The sequence below is a fragment of the Salvelinus fontinalis genome, chromosome 29, assembly GCF_029448725.1.
Source record: "Salvelinus fontinalis isolate EN_2023a chromosome 29, ASM2944872v1, whole genome shotgun sequence".
In the NCBI taxonomy this organism is placed as follows: domain Eukaryota; kingdom Metazoa; phylum Chordata; class Actinopteri; order Salmoniformes; family Salmonidae; genus Salvelinus; species Salvelinus fontinalis.
Window position 1 is genome coordinate 25,940,504 of NC_074693.1, and position 22,304 is coordinate 25,962,807.

The window sequence follows — 22,304 nt, forward strand, 5'->3', positions numbered from 1 at the left end:
AGCCAGTAGTGATATGCAGGGTGGTATAATGGCACTGTTGTGACTGTGTGCACTAAACTGGAGTGTTCGATTTGGGACGTAGAGTTGCTGATCTATTATCATCACAACTTTCATATCAGTATGTTACGGTTTGCTGAACTTCTAAAGTAAATGTGGGTGTATCCCATTCCCAGGTATAAGGATGGCATCCCCATCAACGAGAACTCCACCTGTTACGAGTTTTCAGGCTACAACCTCTTCGTCAAGGACTTGAAGCAGAAGGATGCCGGGGTCTTCACCATCGCCCTGGGCAACAAAGAGAGAGGCCTCTACAGGAATCTCAGCTACACTCTGATAGTCCAAGGTAAAGCTCTTATATCCCCATGATATCCCGTCTTATATCCGTCCTTTATCCCTCCAAATGACTGGCGATCCTGAGGAAATGAAGCAATGCCCTGGACGTTGGGCCTCAGCATTTCGAGCAGTCTCAGCACTTTGGGTTGTGTACCCCCTGGTTAGTGCAGGGCTGCAGGTAGCAAAAGCTCCAGCATGACAGGAACCTGGGGGCTTGTGGGGTTTGTTGTTTCCAGCAGTGGATTGACGTAGCCGGGCCAGCTGGTGTTGATTAGCCAGGCTCTTTTTGAAGAGGCTTCGCGGGTTGTGTAAACGGCCCTGTCTCTTCACTCTACCCACTCTAGACCTTTATTTACATTTATTACATTTATTTATGTGTATGTAGCCTACAGCACCGCTCATGTAAACAACATGATACAGGGCTATATGTGTACTGTATATGATTTAGCATAGCATTTGAAACAAATATATTGTAATGATTGCCATGTAAATACTGATGGTCGTTAACACTAGCGGTTATAAATGTGGTCGGTATTATGTTATGGGGCTTTGATAGTGTGTTGGATGGAGAGTCGGGGAGTGCAATGTGCTTGCCGTTAAGAACTGTGTTGAGCAACACGTGCCACTCAGATACTACTCCAAGCTGTCGATGGGGGGGGCAAAAAAATGCATCACAAAGTATTCCATTCCGTTCCCTGCACATTATCCAAGAATCCCCTTACTCTGCCAAAGTGTAAAGGTCAGCCCCATATAAATTGTATTTATAGTCCCTCACGTTCCCGTTTGCTCCACGAATCATTATTATTTGAATGACAAAAACAAATACTCACTCTCACAGACACAAACAATGGAAGGAGAAATATAAAGGAAATTCCTGGGAACAGTTAGGGAACTATTTTAAACATCGTTGATCAAGCGTTTGAAGTCCAGCCCCAGTGTTCCAGATCTCAAATGGATTCAGCAGCCGGGGCTTGAACTGAGGACATTACTGAGAGAAACCATGTCACGACTTTGCACATTCGCACACATGTACGCACGCACACACACAACACACACACTGACTGGTGGAGAATGATTAACTGATGTGAGCAGAGCATTCCTCTTGAGGTGGCATCCAGTCAGTAAGGCCGTCAGTCTGGTTTTGATTACTGTTGTGCTCTCCCACACTGCTGATCCACTGACCTGGGACGGGGCATAGGGCCACATCTGGCCCAAAGGCAGCTGGGTAGAGACTGGACCAAGCTCTGAGACACTGACACCCTGATGTGATGGACAACCCCCAGGGTATCAGGGCTATGTAATTACTCAACCTTTTTCAAGCACTTCACAGCCGACTCTCAGAGGTTAGAAGACAACTGGTGTCCATGGGACCTTTTCCATGGTTATTCATCATGATGACAAACCTCTCTCTCATTATAAAGACATTATTACCGCCAATGGCCAGGTGTAACTGTTGATGCAACAGTGTCTGATCTCTTTGTCTGTATGTGTGTATGTGTCTCCCACAGTGAGGCCAAAGATCTCCGAAGAGGAGGTGGCCTCGGAGGACGTGCAGCCCTACATGTTCGGCAAGCAGCACCAGCTAACCTGCACCGCCTTTGGAGTGCCCATGCCCGACATCACGTGGCTCTGGCAACCATGCCATCCTGACCCCACCAACAAAGAGTGAGTCACTAACAAAGAGTGAGCCATCCTAGGCTGTTTATCCTGGGCAATCCAGGTGGTTATATTAACTAAATCGTTAACTAAACTGTGAAGACCATTTTGTTGGTATTCACCTACGGTGTCAGTGCCTTTGAGCCTTCCAGTTACACAATTCTGTGTTCTGCACTTCTTGTTTTAAGTTTTCACAATGTTCCTTCGTTCCTGATGTACTTCGATATATTCTGTTATTTATTGTAAACCATAAGAATATGTTAGAACTGTGTAGTATCAATATCTTGCACAACCATAACGCACCACTTTCAGGAAACAACAATAAGGCACCACTTCCAGGAAACAACCATAAGGCACCACTTCCAGGAAACAACCATAAGGCACCACTTCCAGGAAACAACCATAAGGCACCACTTCCAGGAAACAACAATAAGGCACCACTTCCAAGAAACAACCATAAGGCACCACTTCCTGGAAACAACCATAAGGCACCACTTCCTGGAAACAACCATAAGGCACCACTTCCTGGAAACAACCATAAGGCACCACTTCCAAGAAACAACCATAAGGCACCACTTCCAGGAAACAACCATAAGGCACCACTTCCAAGAAACAACCATAAGGCACCACTTCCAGGAAACAACCATAAGGCACCACTTCCAAGAAACAACCATAAGGCACCACTTCCAAGAAACAACCATAAGGCACCACTTCCAAGAAACAACCATAAGGCACCACTTCCTGGAAACAACAATAAGGCACCACTTCCAAGAAACAACCATAAGGCACCACTTCCAGGAAACAACCATAAGGCACCACTTCCTGGAAACAACCATAAGGCACCACTTCCAGGAAACAACCACAAGGCACCACTTCCAGGGAACAAAGCACTAAATTCCGAACTGTGATGAAGTCATATCTTTTTTTCTCAAAAATCCAGTCTATGAATCAAAATGTTCTGAGTCACCAGAATCATCTGACTGACAGAAACTACCGGATCACGGGGAGGGTCACTGCGCATTTCTAGTTATTTCTGTAACATAAACTGGGTATTCTGAGTTTATTGTTTTGGTTCTTGGAAGTGCAAGACAGTCATACATCCCCGTATCGTCCATATGTCCACACAGACCCTGAGATTTATTGTCCTCTCTCTGGTCTCTATCAATGGACATGATTAGTGAAGCAGACCAGCATTGTCCCTGCCAGCGCACATCCTGGTTATGTTTTGGACGAGTGTTTACGTTTGATCACCCTCAGGGGGGCCGGCAACAAGCGGATGCATTAGGTGTTCAGGGGAAATGGAAAGAGAGCCTTTGACGCGACTTACGCTTTTGGGTGTTAACAAGGCAACACTCCATCTTAACTCCTCCTCCACATTTACTGGATTGGTTCTACAGTGCAGAAGAGAACCTCCCCCGGCAGTTTATTTCTTCTGATCAGGACTTTTACGCCTGCTGCGTTACATTAGGGTTTGTTGATGCTGAGCTCAGCTGTCAGAGTATTGGAACTGGATCATACACACACACGCACGCACGCACGCACGCACGCACACACGCACGCACGCACGCACGCACGCACGCACACACACACACACACACACACACACACACACACACGCGCGCGCGCGCGCACACACGCACACACGCACACACGCACACACACACACACTGAGTCTGTGAGTCTGGAGTCCAGAACCACCGGGCTAGCCCGAGGCTCCCTCTCCAGAAACAGGCTTGCATCCATTTAATTGACTCTGTCCCAAAATACAGACATTTGTCAAAGAAATGCAGCCCCGGAGAATTCCCCACTCATTTGTGGCCAGTGGCTCTGTGGGTGGGGAGAGAGGATATTTTAGTCTCAGACTCCCCAAGCTTTTATAGAGCTGAACGGGACAGAGCGTGTGGTATGGGCGTGAATGTCGACCTGCTAGGGAACCTTCATAAACAACATGAACAATTTATAAGACAGTTCGTATTTGATTAATGATGGGCAGTCCCACCTATGTGAAGCTAGCCACAATAAGGATAAGCCACAATAGTGGAATTTGTGGTTTGCCTTCCAAGTAAAAGTCCCTCTTTGAACGTGATGCAAATGGATACAAATAGTGGAATCATGCCATATTTAGACTAGATAATGCTAAACAAGGTTGGAGTGTTGGTATGTGGAGCAATGTAATGGGTTATCAGTCTACTCAGTGACATCCACAGAACACAACTGTGAAGAGTTTACACAAATATTAGCTCTCATTGCGAGACTTTGACTAATGGAAATCACCTCTCCAGTCACCCTATTGTACGTATTGACTTTCATATTGCACTGTACAGCCTCACATACGGATTGGGGGTCAATAAAATGGCATATCAGTCTACTCTGTACCCAAGTGCTTTTTCCCCAAAGTCTTCCTCAGAGTTCTCAGACTCCAAAACATCCACGTTGTATTGTTTTTCCTCTGGAGAGTCCTGCAATAAGAGCTAAAATGCTAATATTTGTGTAATCTCTTCGCAATTGGGTTCTGTGGTGTGTCACTGAGAAGACTGATACCCCATGTCATTGATCCACAATCCATAGGTAAGGCTGTACAGTGAAATAAGTATGCCCCCAATGCAATTCTAAAGTCTAATACAACCAGTGTGATTTCAACAGATTTTTGTCAAATGAACAAATCATTGCCTTTTGTTGAATTTATATAACAAACATTCCAACCTTGTTTAGCATGATCTATTCCATTATGGTATGATTCCACAATTTGTTTTAATTTGCATCACGTTCTATGAGTGACTTTTATTTTGAAGGCGAAATACAAATTCCACTTTTGGGGCCAATCATTATTTTGGCTAGCTTCACATAGGTGGGTCCGACCATCATTAATCAAATACAAACAGTTGTATAAATTAGGGGTCTTTTAGATGATGACACCTGGCTAGATAGTCAGCTAACTAACTATAGCTACTGAAACAGATTATGTCGTTTTGCTATGTTTTTGGGGAAGAACATTTTTGCGTCCATCAACTAGCTATCTTTTTTTTCTGACCAGCACTGTCCCAGAGCTTGTGCCGCAGCGGCAGGTGTGTGAGACAAAACTTTACCAGCATCATAGCATACGTATCGGTAAATCGCTGTGACATATGAAATATGAGTGATAGTGTAATCAATATGTAATAACCACTTTAAAATGTTATCAGCGTGTTAAATGATTATGTGGCGTGTAGTCATATGCAGGTTCTGATTGGTCAACAAGCTTATTTGAAGTATATGTTTTTTGACATGCAAAGACCCAACAGCGTTCCATATTTATAAAGCTGAACGGGACAGAGCTTGTGGTATGAGTGATTGGGCGGCTAGTGAACCTTCATAAACAACATGAACATTCCCTGAGAGCCAGAGCTGCCATACCCCTGTCAGTGACAGCAGGGGTCCTTTCTGAGGCGAAAACTCAGGCAAACAATGGGCCATTACCGCGGGGTTATCAAGTGTTGGTTATCAGGACCCAACACCGCTAGAATAACACGGCTCGGGACGGCCTCACAATGGAGGGCCTGAATTATGTTACACTTCAGGCGCTGTAACTTGACAAATGCTTCTGTTAATTATCCATCATATCGTTAAAATAATAAAATAACACTCCTGGTTGCCAAATTTGTAACAGAAATTATGGTGGAGGTTCAAGCTGTGTCAAGGTGCCTCATTTCTGCAGCCCTAAAGATAATCAGCTCTGGCATTGGAAAAAGTTGCTCATAAACGATTGAAGCTGAAAAGGGCCTGTTTTTTCAACAGCTAATGAGGGAGGTGCATCAAATAGAGGTTTCAGCCCAGCCACAGCCTAGTTGGAGGCAGATTGAGCCAAATGTTTGTTTATACAGTTCAGACCCCCTTCAAGTACAGTACCTGTCATTGCAAATTTACCATTTACCATTTCAGGATCAGACCTCGTATAAATCACAGTCCCCTTGTGGTTGGGGAAGCGTAACGTCTTAGATAGCAAGAAAGAGGGATGGAAGAGGTGAAGGAGGCAGGAAGGGTTCTTTCTTTATCAGCAGCAGGGTAAGAAGGTATCAGCTGTCTGTTGTTGACCCACCAAGGTCTGGGGATTAGCCTTATCTTCTCTAGTCAGAGAATGAGGGGGTTTCCTGTGCGAGGTGACGCATAGCACAGCCCTTCCTATCACCCTGCCGTTTCCTCCTGCCTCCCAGCCCGCTTGGCCTGGCCGCCTCACTCCTCATCAGTCTGATTGTTCCCCTCAGTAGACAGGAGGAAAGCGAGGAGAGGAGGAGAGGCTGGCTGGTGTTTGTCTGGTTTAACAAGCCTAGGCAGCCTGTGCTGTTACCCGCCCTAAAAGGCCACACAAAATCTATAATGTTAGTCAGAGCCTCATAAGGCTAAATGCCTGACCGTTCAGAGCGACACGTTGTAAAACTGTTTGTACCGCTTTCGCTGGTCCATAGTGTCATTTCTGATTCCCACTAATGAAATATAGGAAAGCATGTCTTCTGATTTGTCCACTGTTCTGTACTAATTTTCAAAACGGACTTTAAACTTTAGGTAACCTGCAGCCGTTTCATCTAGATCAGTAATGACTGGTTTCCTCTGTCCTATAGGTGTACCCTTTACACTGAGCCAATCCCAGTTCAAATGGACGATAAGGGGAACTACTCACACAACTGGATTGAGAACATATACAACAAAACTGAACTGGTAAAAGGGAAGAACAAGGTATGCTTATAGTATAGTTTTGATGTCATTAGATTTGTTATATACTCAGAGAAACTGACACTTCTTAACGTTGGACAACATAGAACAATGACTCATGTATGTGTGCTTGTCATATATGATGCATGTTTGATACTGAGCATCAATTTCCATGACAAAATAGTCCTTTAGGGTCGGTCAATACAACAATTACTTAAAGATTTATATGAAAAATGGATCTAGATTAAATGTCCAGATAGAGAGAGAGAGCTCTCTGAGAGATCAACACTGAAGTGGGATTCTCCACGATCGTTCTCTTTGAGACGCCAACATCTACACTTTACAATATGCCTTATTATTTCACTTTATTATAATGGTTCATTCTATCTGCAATAGTTTCGACTAATGTAAATGTAGCCAAAAGTTATGGAAGGAACATCAATATGCATTTATAATTGTTTTATTTAATTTAAAAAAAAATAAAAATGTTTTTTGATCAGTCATTATTGGGTATTATGTGTAGAGTGTTGAGTAAAAACATTTTTAAAATCAATTTTAGAGTAAGGGTGTAACATAACAAAATGTTGAAAATGTCAAGGGGTCTGAATACTTTCCGAATGCACCGTAAATGACAGAAAATAGACACATCAAAATATAAATACAAAATGTAAGCAGAAAGAAAACCACGGGCATAAAAAAACTAACATATTCATCACTAATAAGGTCCTCTATCATCTTTCTGAATTGCCCTAGAGGCACCAGAACATCACATTTTAAGAATGTTTTGAAGATTGTTCCACAAATAATGTGCAAGAAAACTAAAAGCTGATTTACCTAACTCAGTAGAGAGCAAAGGAATGTCCAGAGGCAGCCGTCCCTGAGACCAGGTGTGGTAAATCCTGTCTTAAGTTTAGTAATGACGTTAGGTAAAGTGGGAGTTTTTGTACAATTGCTTTATAGATGACAACACAGCAATGTATCAACCTACTTGAAATGAAAGAAGGCCAACTTTCTGGTAGAGAATGCAGTGATGAGTACTAAAATTGTTGCCCGTAATAAAGCACTGTGCTCTATGATAAACTGCATCTAGCGGCTTGAATGAAGTGGCATAGTCTAGGACCGATAGGAACGTCGACTGAATAATCTGCTTTCTACTATTTAGCGAGAGGCAGGACCTATTTCTATAGAAGAAGCCATTTTTATTCTCAGCTTCTTAACTAACTCATCAATGTGCTTTTTAAAAGACAGCTTTTTATTTATGCATATGGCCAGATATTTGTAAGCAGGGACATGATCAATATGGACACCATCCAAAGTACATATGCTGAAATAATCAGTTATTTTGATGCGCTCTAGAGGACAGCATATACTTAGTTTTACCTGCATTCAATACTCATTTCAGGTCAATAATGATTTTCTCTAATACAATGAAGGCAGACTGTAGTTCAGATAGAGCCTAGTCAACCGAGGGGGCAATAGCATACACAACAGTATCATCGGCATACAAGTACAGGTTACAATTTTTTACAGACAAGTCGATATTGTTAATGTAAACAGTAAAAAGTACAGGACCCAGAATCGACCCCTGCGGGACACCTTTTGTAATTTTCAGGAAACCTAATTTAACACCATCGGTAAATGGGTGAGTTCTTTCTGTCAAGTAATTTTTAAACCATAACATGCAGCCTGGTCTAGGCCAATTAAGGAAAGCCTCTGAATTAGCAGCGAGTGATCAACAGTATCGAAGGCCTTTGACAGGTCAATGAAGAGGGCAGCACAACGTTGCCTTTTATCCACACAGTTAACCACATCATTTATAACTAGGGATGCAGCAGAGATAGTGCTATGACCTGGTCTAGAACCTGACTGATGTACATTAATGATTACATTTCTTAGATAAGGAAGATCTTAGCTGAGAATTAATCAAGGATTCTAATATTTTAGCTTGGCAAGAACGTTTATAAATAAGGCCATAATTATTTAGGTCACAAGGGTCAATAATGAAATATAGTACAGTACATCGTAAATACAGTTAATTTATACATTGTTGTATAAAATACAGTATGTACAGGGGGAAAGCAATATATGGTAAAGGACATTTATTGTATATCAGTAGGTATATTTATGACAAGGAATCCCACTTTATTGTTTACGCTGTCTTAACTGCCAGGCATTTATAAGCAACTCACAAGTCAAATCATATATAGTCAGCAACAAATAGACCATCAAATCTGTCATTATTTGCTTTTGATTAAAAGAAGCCCCTTAACCTTCAATTATAGTCAAAGCAAGTTGAGCGCCAGAACTGCCATGAAGAAAAAGCATGTTGGCTCTCTTCAGGGCTGCTCTCCTGAGTCGTTCATTCGTCTGCCCTTCAACTGACAGACACCATTCATTTCACCCTGCTGGAGTGAAAAACACCCTCAGACAAAACGCAGGTAATTGGATCTAAAGAAGCTAGGCCTGAAGCTCCAGCCAAGGCTCTGCCTGCTCAGCCAGAGAGCAGCGTTTGTTCTGACATCACTGGATCATTGTCTGTTGGATCACTGAGGGCTGTGGAGCTCTGTGTAGATGGCACAATACAGCCATACGGCTCAAGCCATGCGTGTGCAGACAGAGGAGAATGGCCTTTAATAGGTTCCCTCCTAACTCCACTGACCTGTGAACAGATCAGCTGTAATACGCTGAAACCAAATACGCTGATGCCTAAATAGGCTGACCACACCGCTAGCGTCGCGTGCGCGAGCGTTGCAAAATAAATGTAGAAATCTATGTTATTCAATTATTGCACCCACACTGCTCGCGCGCGTCAACAAGCGTCTGCGTTGCCAAGGGCTAAAATAGAAGTCATTCCTATTTCTGACGCAGATCACGCTGCAAGTCCTGCCTCTCCCATCTCCTCATTGGTTATAGAAGCAGGTACCCACGTGCCATCTCCTCATTGGTTATACCCACGTGGGGGATTGAAAGACGAAATGTTTTGCCGGTTTTCGTGGTAATACTATGAAAGTTTAGATGCCATTCACCATATAAGTTCAAAGATGAAAAAAACGGGAAGGAGGAGAGATGACTAGAAACGATTCGGTTGGCCGTTTTATGTGTAGATTAATTGTCGGAGTAGAGGACCTTGTGCATTTCAGGTAAAATAACAACTCAATGTTTATATCCCAGAACAAATTAGCAAGCAACAGCAGGCTAGATAAATAGGACAAATTAGCTAGCAAGTGCAAGCTAATTAGCTAAATTGCCATACATGTTTAATGCTTTTCAACCTGTCCCCAAATTAATGTCATTGGTTCAGAGTTTGTTTTGATATTTTAACATGCGTGTTGTGATCGCGTTTGGTGTGGGGGGACAAAATACATTTATGCACGATGGCGCACGCGCGCAGCCGGTCTGGGTTCCGTGTAAGACCAAAGCACTCCTTAACAGCTTCTACCCACAAGCCATAAGACTACTGAACAATTAATCAAATGGCCACCCGGACTATTTACACTGCTGCTACTCGCTGTTTATTATCTATGCATAGTCACTTTGCAAATTACCTCGACTAACCTGTACCCCTGCACATTGACTCGGTACCGGTATCCCTAGTATATAGCTTAGTTATCGTTAAGTAATTTTCTTGTGTTACTTTTAGATTTTAGATTTTTCACTTTAGTTTATTTAGTAAAAACTATTTTTCTTGAACTCCATTATTGGTTAAGGGTTGTATTCGGCGCATGTGACAAATAACATTTGATTTGATTTGAAAATATTGAAACTAAGTTTGGAAATTGGAATAATATGTTATTTTCATAGTTTTTGTCATATCTGTATTACTATGGTATAGCTGAAGGTAATGGTTAAATCTCCTCTCACTGAAAATGGCCCACATCTTGGCATGCGTTCCCAAAGCTGAACATGGAGACTGTAGACATTGCAGCACATATCCTAGGGGAGCTTGTTACCAAAACCATTCACCCCAAACATAATTAAGTGCAGGCCTCAACTGCTTTCCCCAAAAGCCTATTGGATTAGTTGAAAGACAGCCGTTCCAACACACTGGGTCAAATTGGGGCATAAATCCAGTCAGCATATAAATATTTCAACAGCACAAGCAAACCAACCAGTGAAGAAAATACTGGTAATTAGCCATTACCCAAACACATATACTGGTGTAGTAAACTTTTATTAAATGGTATTTCTCCTGCTTTACCCTAAAGGGAGATTTATGAAGGCGTTTCCCCCGGCTGATGATACATGGTTGATGGCATTTAGAATCATGCTAATTGTATACATACACAAGTAGTAATAGAGAGTCTAGGCCTCATTCACTTCCAGCACTACCGATCTCTGTTTGACATAAATAGGGAGGCTCTCCTTATTTACAAGCGCTTGCGGCCCAAACACCGGTGCTTTATAGGGGTGAGGACTAAGGGTCAGTGATAACAAGTGGCGGTTTAAAAGAGAGGGATTTGTTGGGAGTGAATTCCTCTCTGTCACCCCTCATAAATCGCCGTGCTCCGTGAACGAGAGTAAAGTGTTGGTCAGGGCTGCAGGGCTGGCCTCAGAGGGTCACAGTGCGTCTGGTCAAGTCACCACTTAGGGACAGAGTGCACTTTCTGAAACAACTGTTTTCCAGCTCAAGTTACATTATCATTGGTAATGGCAGTAACGCAACACCACACAACTACTCCATCAATACTCTGACCAATGTCATCGCAACTCAGGGTAGACAACGTAACACAACTTTAAACAACTTAGCTAGCTTTTCCATCCAAAGATGTTTAAACACCGCACAATATGAGCTGGGATGTTAAAAACGTACTGAAACAGTGAAAATGTGTCACATACAGTCAAGTCTCATTACCAAAGCCCTGTTTCTGAGGGTCAGAGCACAATGCCGCTAGAAACCCAGGAAGTTGACACCACCTAGACAATACAGCCACAGCATTCAGCACCTTTGATGTAGCTGCTCTGAAAACAGATGTCGTTCTGAACACAAAACAGAACCCCACGCAATCTGGCCCCTTGCCCAAATCTTACTCACTATTATGTCTACTTAAGCCGTTAAATGGGTTGCACTCCAACGGCGATAGAATCTAGTGTGGCATTGTAAATGCTCTTCAGGAAATAACATGGAGGGCCAGGCGCTCGTTCTGTGGAGCGGTGCTGCTAGGAGAGACGCGGCAGGTTTTAAAAAGTCCAGATGTATCCTTCCATTAATGTGAACTAACTCAAGAGAATAAAACAGGCTTAAGGCAGACCTCTGACCCACCTGCTAATGGCAAATAACCACACTGGTGTTGATGGAAAGTCTTCTGAGGTACAGTACCAGTCAAAAGTTTGGACACACCTACTCATTCCAGGGTTTATCTTAATGTTTTGCTATTTTCTACATTGTAGAACAATAGTGAAGACATCAAAACTATGAAATAACACATATGGAATCATGTAATAACCAAACAAGTGTTAAATAAGGTCATCTGATGCAGCACTCCATCATGCTCCTTTTTGGTCAAATAGCCCTTACACAGCCTGGAGGTGTGTTGGGTCATTGTCCTGTTGAAAAACAAATAATAGTCCCACTAAGCACAAACCAGATGGTATGGCGTATCGCTGCAGAATGCTCTGGTAGCCATGCTGGTTAAGTCCGCCTTGAATTCTAAATAAATCACTAACAGTGTCACCAGCAAAGCACCATCTTACCTCCTCCATGCTTCACGGTGGGAACTACACATGCGCTGATCATCCGTTCACCTATTCTGCATCTCACAAAGACACGGCGGTTGGAACCAAAGGACAGATTTTGTGTTTCTTGGCCCAAGCAAGTCTCTTCTTCTTATTCGTGTCCTTTTGTAGTTGTTTCTTTGCAGCAATTCGACCATGAAGGCCTGATTCAAGCAGTCTCCTCTGAACAGTTGATGTTGAGATGTGTCTGTTACTTGAATATTGTAAAGCATTTATTTGGGCTGCAATTTCTGAGGCTGGTAACTCTAATGAACTTATCCTCTGCAGCAGAGGTAAAGCTGGGTCTTCCTTTCCTGTGGTGGTCCTCATGAGAGCCAGTTTCATCATAGCGCTAGATGGTTTTTGCGACTGCACTTAAAGAAACTTTCCAATGTTCTTGAAATTTTCTGGATTGACTGACCTTCATGTCTAAAGTAATGATGGACTGTCATTTCTCTTTGCTTATTTGAGCTGTTCTTGCCATAAAAAGGACTTGGTCTTTTACCAAATAGGGCTATCTTCGGTATACCACCCCTACCTTGAAACAACACAACTGATTGGCTCAAACGCATTAAGAAGGAAAGAAATTCCACAAATTAACAAGGCACACCTGTTTATTGAAATGCATTCCAGGTGACTACCTCATGAAGATGGTTGAGAGAATGCCAAGAGTGTGCAAAGCTGTCATCAAGGCAAAGGGTGGCTACTTTGAAGAATCTCAAATATAAAATATATTTTGAGTTGTTTAACACTTTTTTGGTTGATACATGATTCCATATGTGTTATTTCATAGTTTTGATGTCTTCACTATTATTCTACAATGAAGAAAATACAAAAAATAAATAAAAATGCTTGAATGAGTAGGTGTGACCAAACTTTTGACTGGTACTGTATAATGAAGCCAATCGGAAAAATGTTAATGAACTGTATTTATACAGGTTGGTCTCACTGAGGTGAAATCTATTTTGCAGGAGATACATGTACAGCAGATAGGTACAGCATTCGCTGGCTGTACTGTAGATCTAATGATTGACTTATTCTCTCTCCTCCATAGACTGTGAGTACGCTAGTGGTGGGAGTGGCTCACTTCTCGGGGATCTACTCCTGTGTGGCCGAGAATGAACTTGGCACCTGCACACTGAGAACCCCTTTCTATGTGGACGGTAAGTGGGTCAACCTAACACTATAAAGCATGGGGAGTTGGTTGAAAGATCAACATTGGAGATTTTTTGTATAGCATAAGGCAAAATGCTGGTTGGTTTTTATTTCTACGGGCCAGGCGTACAGAATAGCTGTAACATACATGACGTTTAGTTTCCAATGACTTACACATATGCACTGTAATGAATCGCAAGGCAATCGCTAAAATGCACAGGATCTATTGTGTAATAAGGAGAGCTGCTCCGGGTGGACATTAATTGAAACCGTCTTCCTCCGGAGCAGGCAGGCTTCAGGACCGAACGGAAGAGGTCAAACGTCCTGAGCCATATGCTACAGTCTAAAAACAGCTTTGAGCATTCACTGTAGCGCCGGCAGGTCATTCATCTTCTTCTTTGAGCCTGCTGCTGCATAATTCACTTGTTATATGCATCTGAACAGTTCCAAATGTTCATGAAATGAAAATTCCATCTAGTCCAGTTGTGTAATGACAAGAGAAATCAGCTGGCAGGCCATGCAACCAGTCATCACTTTTTGTCCTCAAGAATTACAAACTTGAACGATTTGAAGTAGAAAGCTGATTGATGATAGTTTGGAATTGAGAATGGTGGTGACACTGTGATTGGGGACACTGCTATTGATGCCAAACTCTGAAGACCCGGATGAGAATATAGATCATTTTCAGGAAGAAGCGCTGAAATGTACCACCATTCCTGAGGTGGAGGTGACTGAGAGCGCTGGATTGCTGCTGAAAAAGAGGACGGCGGAATTGTAATAACAGCTGTCTTCTTTTACGGAACACAGAATGCTTCCCAGAGCAGTCTGGCTCACCTCAGGCCCGGCCCCCAGACTGACTCCTAATGGACAGCTGTACACCACCAACCTGCTTCCAATTAACACAGTGATGAAACAGGAAATAACTGCAAATTTGAAATTCCTAACATGGTGATGTGCAGCTTGATGTTTTAGAGATGTACTTTCCCAGGATAGAACAGCTTCAGTCAGCTGACTATCTCATGCTACGTGTCTATCTCCCCGAGTGAGAAGAGAGAGTTGTAGTAACATTGATGCTCTTGTAACCCACTTACATACTGGACAATGTGTTCATGTATTGCATAATCTAACCAATACTTATGCTTGATAGTTTGACTAGGTACCCAAATGGGGTGTCCCCCCCCCCAAAAAAAAAGATGCTCTAACACTCCTTATGACCTAATGTGTTTTTCCCCTCTCCCCCACCAGATCACCCTCAGCACCTGGCCATCGAGCCCCAGACTGCCATCGAGGGTGATGACGTCACTCTGACTTGTCGCGGCACTCGGTACCTGTACACAGACCTGCAGTGGCACAACCCTCAGAACTACACTGTCACCCCCGACAACGTCACGGCCCTGCAGCTCAGCCCCTACGCTATCTCTCTCTCCCTCTCCCTACACAACGTGTCCAGGAGTCACACAACAGGCTACCAGTGCTGGGCGGGTAACCTCCACAGCAAGAGGGTCATAGTCCAGACTGTGCTGACTGTGGATGGTGAGTAGGAGACAGGAGGAGTATTGCCTGCTGGGTGATCAATGAGATCTATCAGAACAGTAATTGCCGCACCACTGTCATGTCATACGGGTATTGCTCAACTCTTTCTTAGAGTAATATGGTTGTATTACATCGTATTTCGGTAAAAGGTGACTGTTGCTGGATATAATCACACTCGTGATTATGCAACCCAGTAAGGGGATGAGTTTGTCTGGGAAAGTCTTGAAAAGCAGAGTGATCTAATTCAGATATGTTTTTGTGGTTGATTCAGAGAGGAAGAGGCCGTGGCTGAGACAGAACCTGACCAATCAGGATGTAAACAGCAGCAGTACTCTGACTATGGCCTGCTACGCCCTGGGTGTGCCGCCACCCTACATCACCTGGTACAAAGACAAGCTACCAGTACAGGAGGGTCCAGGTAAGGACTGCTGGAAATGACTCGTGATTAGGGGCCCTGAGGTTTCCATGGTCGGGCCCTACTCATTGTTTTTAGATGGTCTTCAGAGATAGATGGGAGGGGTTTAGGGGAGCTGAAGCGTGGGACTGGATGGTCTTCAGAGATAGATGGGAGGGATTTAGGGGAGCTGAAGCGTGGGACTGGATGGTCTTCAGAGATAGATGGGAGGGATTTAGGGGAGCTGAAGCGTGGGACTGGATGGTCTTCAGAGATAGATGGGAGGGGTTTAGGGGAGCTGAAGCGTGTGACTGGATGGTCTTCAGAGATAGATGGGAGGGGTTTAGGGGAGCTGAAGCGTGTGACTGGATGGTCTTCAGATATAGATGGGAGGGGTTTAGGGGAGCTGAAGGGTGGGACTGGATGGTCTTCAGAGATAGATGGGAGGGGTTTAGGGGAGCTAAAGGGTGGGACTGGATGGTCTTCAGAGAGATGGGAGGGGTTTGAGGGGAGCTGAAGGGTGGGACTGGATGGTCTCAGAGATAGATGGGAGGGGTTTGAGGGGAGCTGAAGCTGGAAGTAGAAGACTAAGTATTGTTGTCCATTTAGACGAATCTAAGTTTGAGGTGATCGGATCACAAAGAAGAACATTCGTGAGATGCAGAAAAAATGAAAGATGCTTGACGCCATCTGTCAAACATGGTGGAGGTAATGTGATGGTCTGGGGGTGCTTTGGTGGTGTTACAGTGGGAGATTTCTACAGGGTCAAAGGGATCTTGAAGAAGGAAGGCTATCACTCAATTTTGCAACGCCATGCCATACCCTGTGGACGGTGCTTAATTGGTGCCAATTTCCTCCTACATCAGGACAATGGCCCAAAGCACAGCTCCAAACTATGCAATAACTATTTAGGGAAGTAGCAGCCAGCTGGTATTCTGTCTATAATGGAGTGGCCAGCACAGTCACCGGATCTCAACCCGATTGAGCTGTTGTGGGAGCAGCTTGACCGTGTGGTACGTAAGAAGTGCCCATCAAGCCAATCCAACTTGTGGGAGATGCTTCAGGAAGCATGGGGTGAAATCTCTTCAGATTACCTCAACAAATTGACAACTAGAATGCCAAAGGTCTGCAAGGCTGTAATTGCTGCAAATGGAGGATTCTTTGACGAAGAACACAATTATTATTTCAATTAAAAATCATTATTTATAACCTTGTCAACGTCTTGACTATATTTCCTATTCATTTTGCAACTAATTTCATGTATGTTTTCATGGAAAACAAGGACATTTCTAAGTGACCCCAAACTTTTGAATGGTAGTGTATATATATATATATGTGTGTGTGTATATATATATATATATATATATATATATATATATATATATATATATATATATATATATATATATATATCTACACCCCATCCCCTGAAATGTGTTTGATTATAATTTTCTCCATAAAATCTGAGCTGTAGACTTCATGCTGTGTTCCAGGTATTACTCTGAGGGAGGATGGGGTGCTGACGATCGAGAGAGTGAAGAAAGATGATGAGGGCTTGTACGAGTGTCTGGCCAGCAACGATGAGGGGAGTGTGAAAGCCAGCGCTGTCGTCACTGTCGTGGGTGAGTCACTTACCTCTTTATTTCTGTCATTATGGTCTTTACGATAATCCATGTCATGCTGGTAGCGAAACACAATGAATCTAACTACAGTACATTAACCACACCATGAACAAACACACCATGAACAAACACACCAGTGAACAAACACACCAGTGAACAAACACACCATGAACAAACACACCAGTGAACAAACACACCATGAACTCAACCAGCACAGCCAAAGCCGGACCAATCACAGCTCTTGGCCAAACTGGGCTATGTTTTCTTGTCACCAGTACAAATAGCTCTGGCCAGACTTCAATATGAAAACTCTCCCCAGAGAGAGAAGCCAAGAGTCTGCCAAGAATGCCCAGCGAATTCCTCCACTGGCCGGGGGGGGGGGGGGGGGGGGGGGTGCTCATGGAGCTCTGAGGTCTCCACCCATGGGACGTGACCTGCAAGAAGTGTGTGAAGAGTTCCCACTAATGACTGTGGGCACGGCCAGGGGAGAAGTCCTCTCGTTAAAGAACCATGGGACTGGAAACATGATGACACAGACTGGGAGGGAGGGGGGAGGGGGGGGGGCAAGGTCATGTGACGGTATTCTGACGACTAGACTTGGCACCAGACATGAATTCCTGTTCCCCTAAAAAATGTCAATTTCCCTCAACGTCCAACCCCAGTGTCAGCACAATCCATTACATTACTAGAAGAAAATGTCAAAAATGTGGCATTACTCTATCAAAACTTTTTGACAACTTCGTAACGCTTTATGAATGTGAGCTGGCTAGGACAGTGAATGTTGAGATGGATAGTTAAGAAAATAGTTTCATGTGAGATGAATGTGCAACAATGTCGGATGCATAGCCCAAACAAACTAAGAAATAAACAATGGAGTGTGTTTTGACTTTTAGTGCGTACCCAACTTGTCGGAAATAAGTTAATCTAGAAAAAAAACAAAGAACTTTCAGAGAAATGCGTTGTTTAATTCCCGTCCTTGGATTCACTTGGCAAAATGGACTTTCAAGTTCTGCATAAGTAGGTCAGTGTCATGTTACTCTAATATGTCGTAATACAAACAAAACCATTCCTCTGTTGTGTATTTCCCTGTATATATTTGTTGCCAGTTATCATATCGTATTCATTTTTCAACAAGCATATAAAACACCCAATGCAACAACAGTTGACTAACGGTTCCTGTGGTCTCCTTCCAGGTGATGAGGGGAAGCCCAACATTGAGGTGATCGTCCTGGTGTGTACAGGAGCTGCTGCCACCTTCCTCTGGCTCATGCTCATCCTCTTCATCCGCAAGCTGAGGAAGGTAACAAGAGATCTCCCAGCAATCACAGCTAGTTCTCTAGCGTCTCTCACTCTTCTTGACTGTGAAGACATTTGAGAGTGTAAACTGTTTGGATACTGCACTGAGCACTTTGCATCATGCCATTTAAAGAAAATTCTTCTCAAGACCTATTCAAACACCCACACTACATTTTTGAGGTTTTTGTATGTGTTTCAGGAGTGGAAGCAATCTCGTTATACAAATTCCACAAACTGCCATCACTGAGTCATTTCTCTTGCGAAATGCAATTTACTTTGGATAATTTTATCTCTATGTTTACGGTTTCCACATTTCCTGTCATTGGAGAAGTGCTTGTGTACTGCAAGTTGAGAAATAATAGGTTCAGAGACAGCTTCTGTCTCCAAGCAATAAGACTGCTGAATAGCTCATCAATGGCTACCTACACACTGACTCTATCTGCACTGACTCTATCTGCACTGACTCTATGCACACTTATAGGTCTCTATCCACACACTCACACACACTTCAAATATGATAAAATAAAGTTGTATTTTTCACATGCGCCGAATACGACAGGTGTACCGTGAAGTGCTTTCTTACAAGCCCTTAATCAACAATGCAGTTCAAGAAATAGAGTTAAGAAAATATTTACTAAATAAAATAAAGTTAAAAAAATAATAAAAAAGTAACACAAGAATATTACATAACAATAGCGAGGCTATATACAGGGGGTACCAGTACCGAGTCAATGTGCGGGGGCACAGGTTGGTCGAGGTAATTTGGACATGTAGGTAGGGGTAAAGTGACTATGCATAGATAATAAGCAGCGAGTAGCAGCTGGAGTTTCTGTACGGTCAGATGCCGAGAAGTTGCCATACCAGGCGGTGATGCAACCGGTCAGGATGCTCTCGATGGTGCAGCTGTAGAACTTTTTGAGGATCTGGGGACCCATGCCAAATCTTTTCAGTCTCCTGAGGGGGAAAAGGTGTTGTCGTACCCTCTTCACAACTGTCTTTGTGTGCTTGGACCATGATAGTTCATTGCTGATGTGGACATCAAGGAACTTTAAACTCTCAACCTGCTCCACTACAGCCCCGTCGATGTTAATGGGGGCCTGTACGGCCCTCCTTTTCCCATAGTCCACAATCAGATCCTTTGTTCCTTTGTCTTGTTCCTTTGTCAAATTGAGGGAGAGATTGTTGTCCTGGCACCACACTTCCAGGTCCCTGACCTCATCCCTATAGGCTGTCTCATCGTTGTCAAGTGATCAGGCCTACCACTGTTGTGTCATTGCAAACTTAATGATGGTGATGGAGTAGTGCTTGGCATCGCAGTCGTGGGTGAACATGGAGTACAGGAGGGGACTAAGCACAGACCCCTGAGGGGCCCCAGTGTTGAGGATCAGCGTGGTAGATATGTTGTTGACTATCCTTACCACCTGGGGCCAGCCCGTCAGGAAGTCCAGGATCCATTTGAAGAGGGAGGTGTTTGGTCCCAGGGTCCTTAGCTTAGTGATGAGCTTTGTGGACACTATGGTGTTGAACGCTGACCTGTAGTCAATGAACAGCATTCTCATATAGGTGTTCCTTTTGTCACTGTGGGAAAGGACAATGTGGAGTGCGATTGAGATTGCGTCATCTGTGGATCTATTGGGGCGGTATGCGAATTGGAGTGGGTCTAGGGTTTCTAGCATGGTGGTGTTGATGTGAGCCATGACCAGTCTTTCAAAGCACATCATGGCTACCGACGTGAGTACTACGAGGCGGTAATCATTTAGGCAGGTTACCTTCGCTTTCTTGGGCACAGGGACTATGGTGGTCTGTTTAAAACATGTAGGTATTATAGACTCGGTCATGGAGAGCTTGAGAATGTCAGTGAAGACACTTGCCAGTTGGTCCGCGCATGCTTTGAGTACACATCCTGGTAATCCGTCTGGCCCCGTTGAAAGGTCTTGCTCACATCGGCTATGGAGAGCGTGATCACACAGTCGTCCGGAACAGCTGATGCTCTCATACATGCTTCAGTGTTGCTTGCCTTGAAGCAAGCATAAAAGGCATTTAGCTCATCTGGTAGGCTCGCGTCACTGGCCAGCTCGCAGCTGGGTTTTTCTTTGTAGTCCGTAATAGTTTGCAAGCCATGCCACATCCGACGAGCGACAGAGCCGGTGTAGTAGGATTCAATCTTAGTCCTGTATTGACACTTTGCCTGTTTGATGGTTCATCTGAGGGCATAGCAGGATTTCTTATAAGCATCTGGATTAGTGTCCCGCTCCTTGAAAACGGCAGCTCTAGCCTTTAGCTCGGTGGGGATGTTGCCTGTAATCCATGGCTTCCGGTTGGGATATGTATGTACAGTCACTGTGTGGACGACATCGTCAATGCACTTATTGATGAAGCCGGTGACTGAGGTGGTATACTCCTCAATGAAATTGATTTAAGTTTGCCTGCATTAAAGTCCCCGGCCACTAGGAGTGCCCCTTCTGGATGAGCATTTTCTTGTTTGCTTAGGCCCTTATACAGCTTGCTGAGGGCGGTCTTAGTGCCAGCATCAGTTTGTGGTGGTAAATAGATGGCTACGAATAATATAGATGCGAACTCTCTTGGTAGATAGATTGGTATACAGCTTCTCATGAGGTTTTCTACCTCAGGTGAGCAATACCTCAAGACTTCTTTAATATTAGACATCGTGCACAGGCATTTATTGACAAATAGACACACACTCCCACCCCTCGTCTTAACAGACGTAAAATTTGTTACAAACAGCTCCATTATTCTGAACACTTATACTCTCACTCTCGCGCGCACACACACACATATACACACACACACACATACTGACGATACAGACACTAACACTTTCACACACTTTCACACACACACACACACACACACACACACACACACACACACACACACACACACACACACACACACACACACACACACACACACACACACACACACACACACACACACCCCCCCTCATGGACAAGTACAACCAGTCCTGCTATGCCCTCAGCAAGGCAATCAAACAGGCAAAACGTCAATACAGAGACAAAGTGGAGTTGCAATTCAGCGGCTCAGACAAAGGTGGCAGGGACTCCAGACAATCACGGATTACATAGGGAAACCTAGCCACATTGCGGACACTGACGCCTTGCTCCCAGACAAGCTAAACACCTTCTTTGCTCACTTCGAGGAAAACACAGTGCCGCCGCTGCCGCTGGACATCTCTCCCTATCCCAGTCTGTTGTCCCCACTTGCTTAAGATGTTCGCCATTGTTCCTGTACCCAAGAAAGCGAAGGTAACTGAATGTAAGTACAGAGACAAAGTGGAGACGCAATTCAACGGCTCAGACTCGAGACGTATGTGGCAGGGACTCCAGACGGATTATAAAGGGAAAACTAGCCATGTCGTGAACATGAACGCGTTGCTCCCGGACAAGGAAAACGCTTGATTTGATTTTGATTTGACTAAATGACTATCGCCCGTAGCACTCACTTCTGTCATCATGAAGTGCTTTGAGAGGCTAGTTAAGGATCATGTCACCTCCACCTTACCCTACACCCTAGATCCATTACAATTTGCATACCGCACCAACAGATCCACGGATGAGGCAATCGCCATTACACTGCACAATGCCCTAGCCCATCTGGACAAGATGATCACTGATGTAAGAATGGTGTTCATCGACTACAGCTCAGCCTTCAACCCCATCGTGTCCTCCAAGCTCATCATTAATCTCAGAGCACTGGGTGTGAACCCCTCCCTGTGCAACTGGGTCCTGGACTTCCTGATGGGCCGACCGCAGGCGGTAAAGGTAGGCAACACCACATCCACTACGCTGATCTTCAACACGGGGGCCCCAGAGGGGTGCATGCTCAGCCCCTTCCTGAACTCCCTGTTTACCCATGATTGCATGGCCACGAACGTC

The 22,304-nt window shown here is 44.0% G+C and overlaps 1 protein-coding gene across 1 annotated transcript in view; it reads left to right on the plus strand.

Annotated features, from left to right (window-relative positions):
* The window catches only part of LOC129827705 (vascular endothelial growth factor receptor kdr-like), an 85,513-nt gene that overhangs the window by 23,522 nt on the left and 39,687 nt on the right, over positions 1 to 22,304 (plus strand). Inside the window, exons 9-16 of the mRNA XM_055888794.1 lie at positions 174 to 343; positions 1,842 to 1,998; positions 6,585 to 6,699; positions 13,442 to 13,550; positions 14,788 to 15,075; positions 15,347 to 15,493; positions 16,963 to 17,091; positions 18,285 to 18,391. Coding sequence (XP_055744769.1) covers positions 174 to 343; positions 1,842 to 1,998; positions 6,585 to 6,699; positions 13,442 to 13,550; positions 14,788 to 15,075; positions 15,347 to 15,493; positions 16,963 to 17,091; positions 18,285 to 18,391 — 1,222 coding nt within the window. The remainder of the gene's footprint in view (positions 1 to 173; positions 344 to 1,841; positions 1,999 to 6,584; positions 6,700 to 13,441; positions 13,551 to 14,787; positions 15,076 to 15,346; positions 15,494 to 16,962; positions 17,092 to 18,284; positions 18,392 to 22,304) is intronic.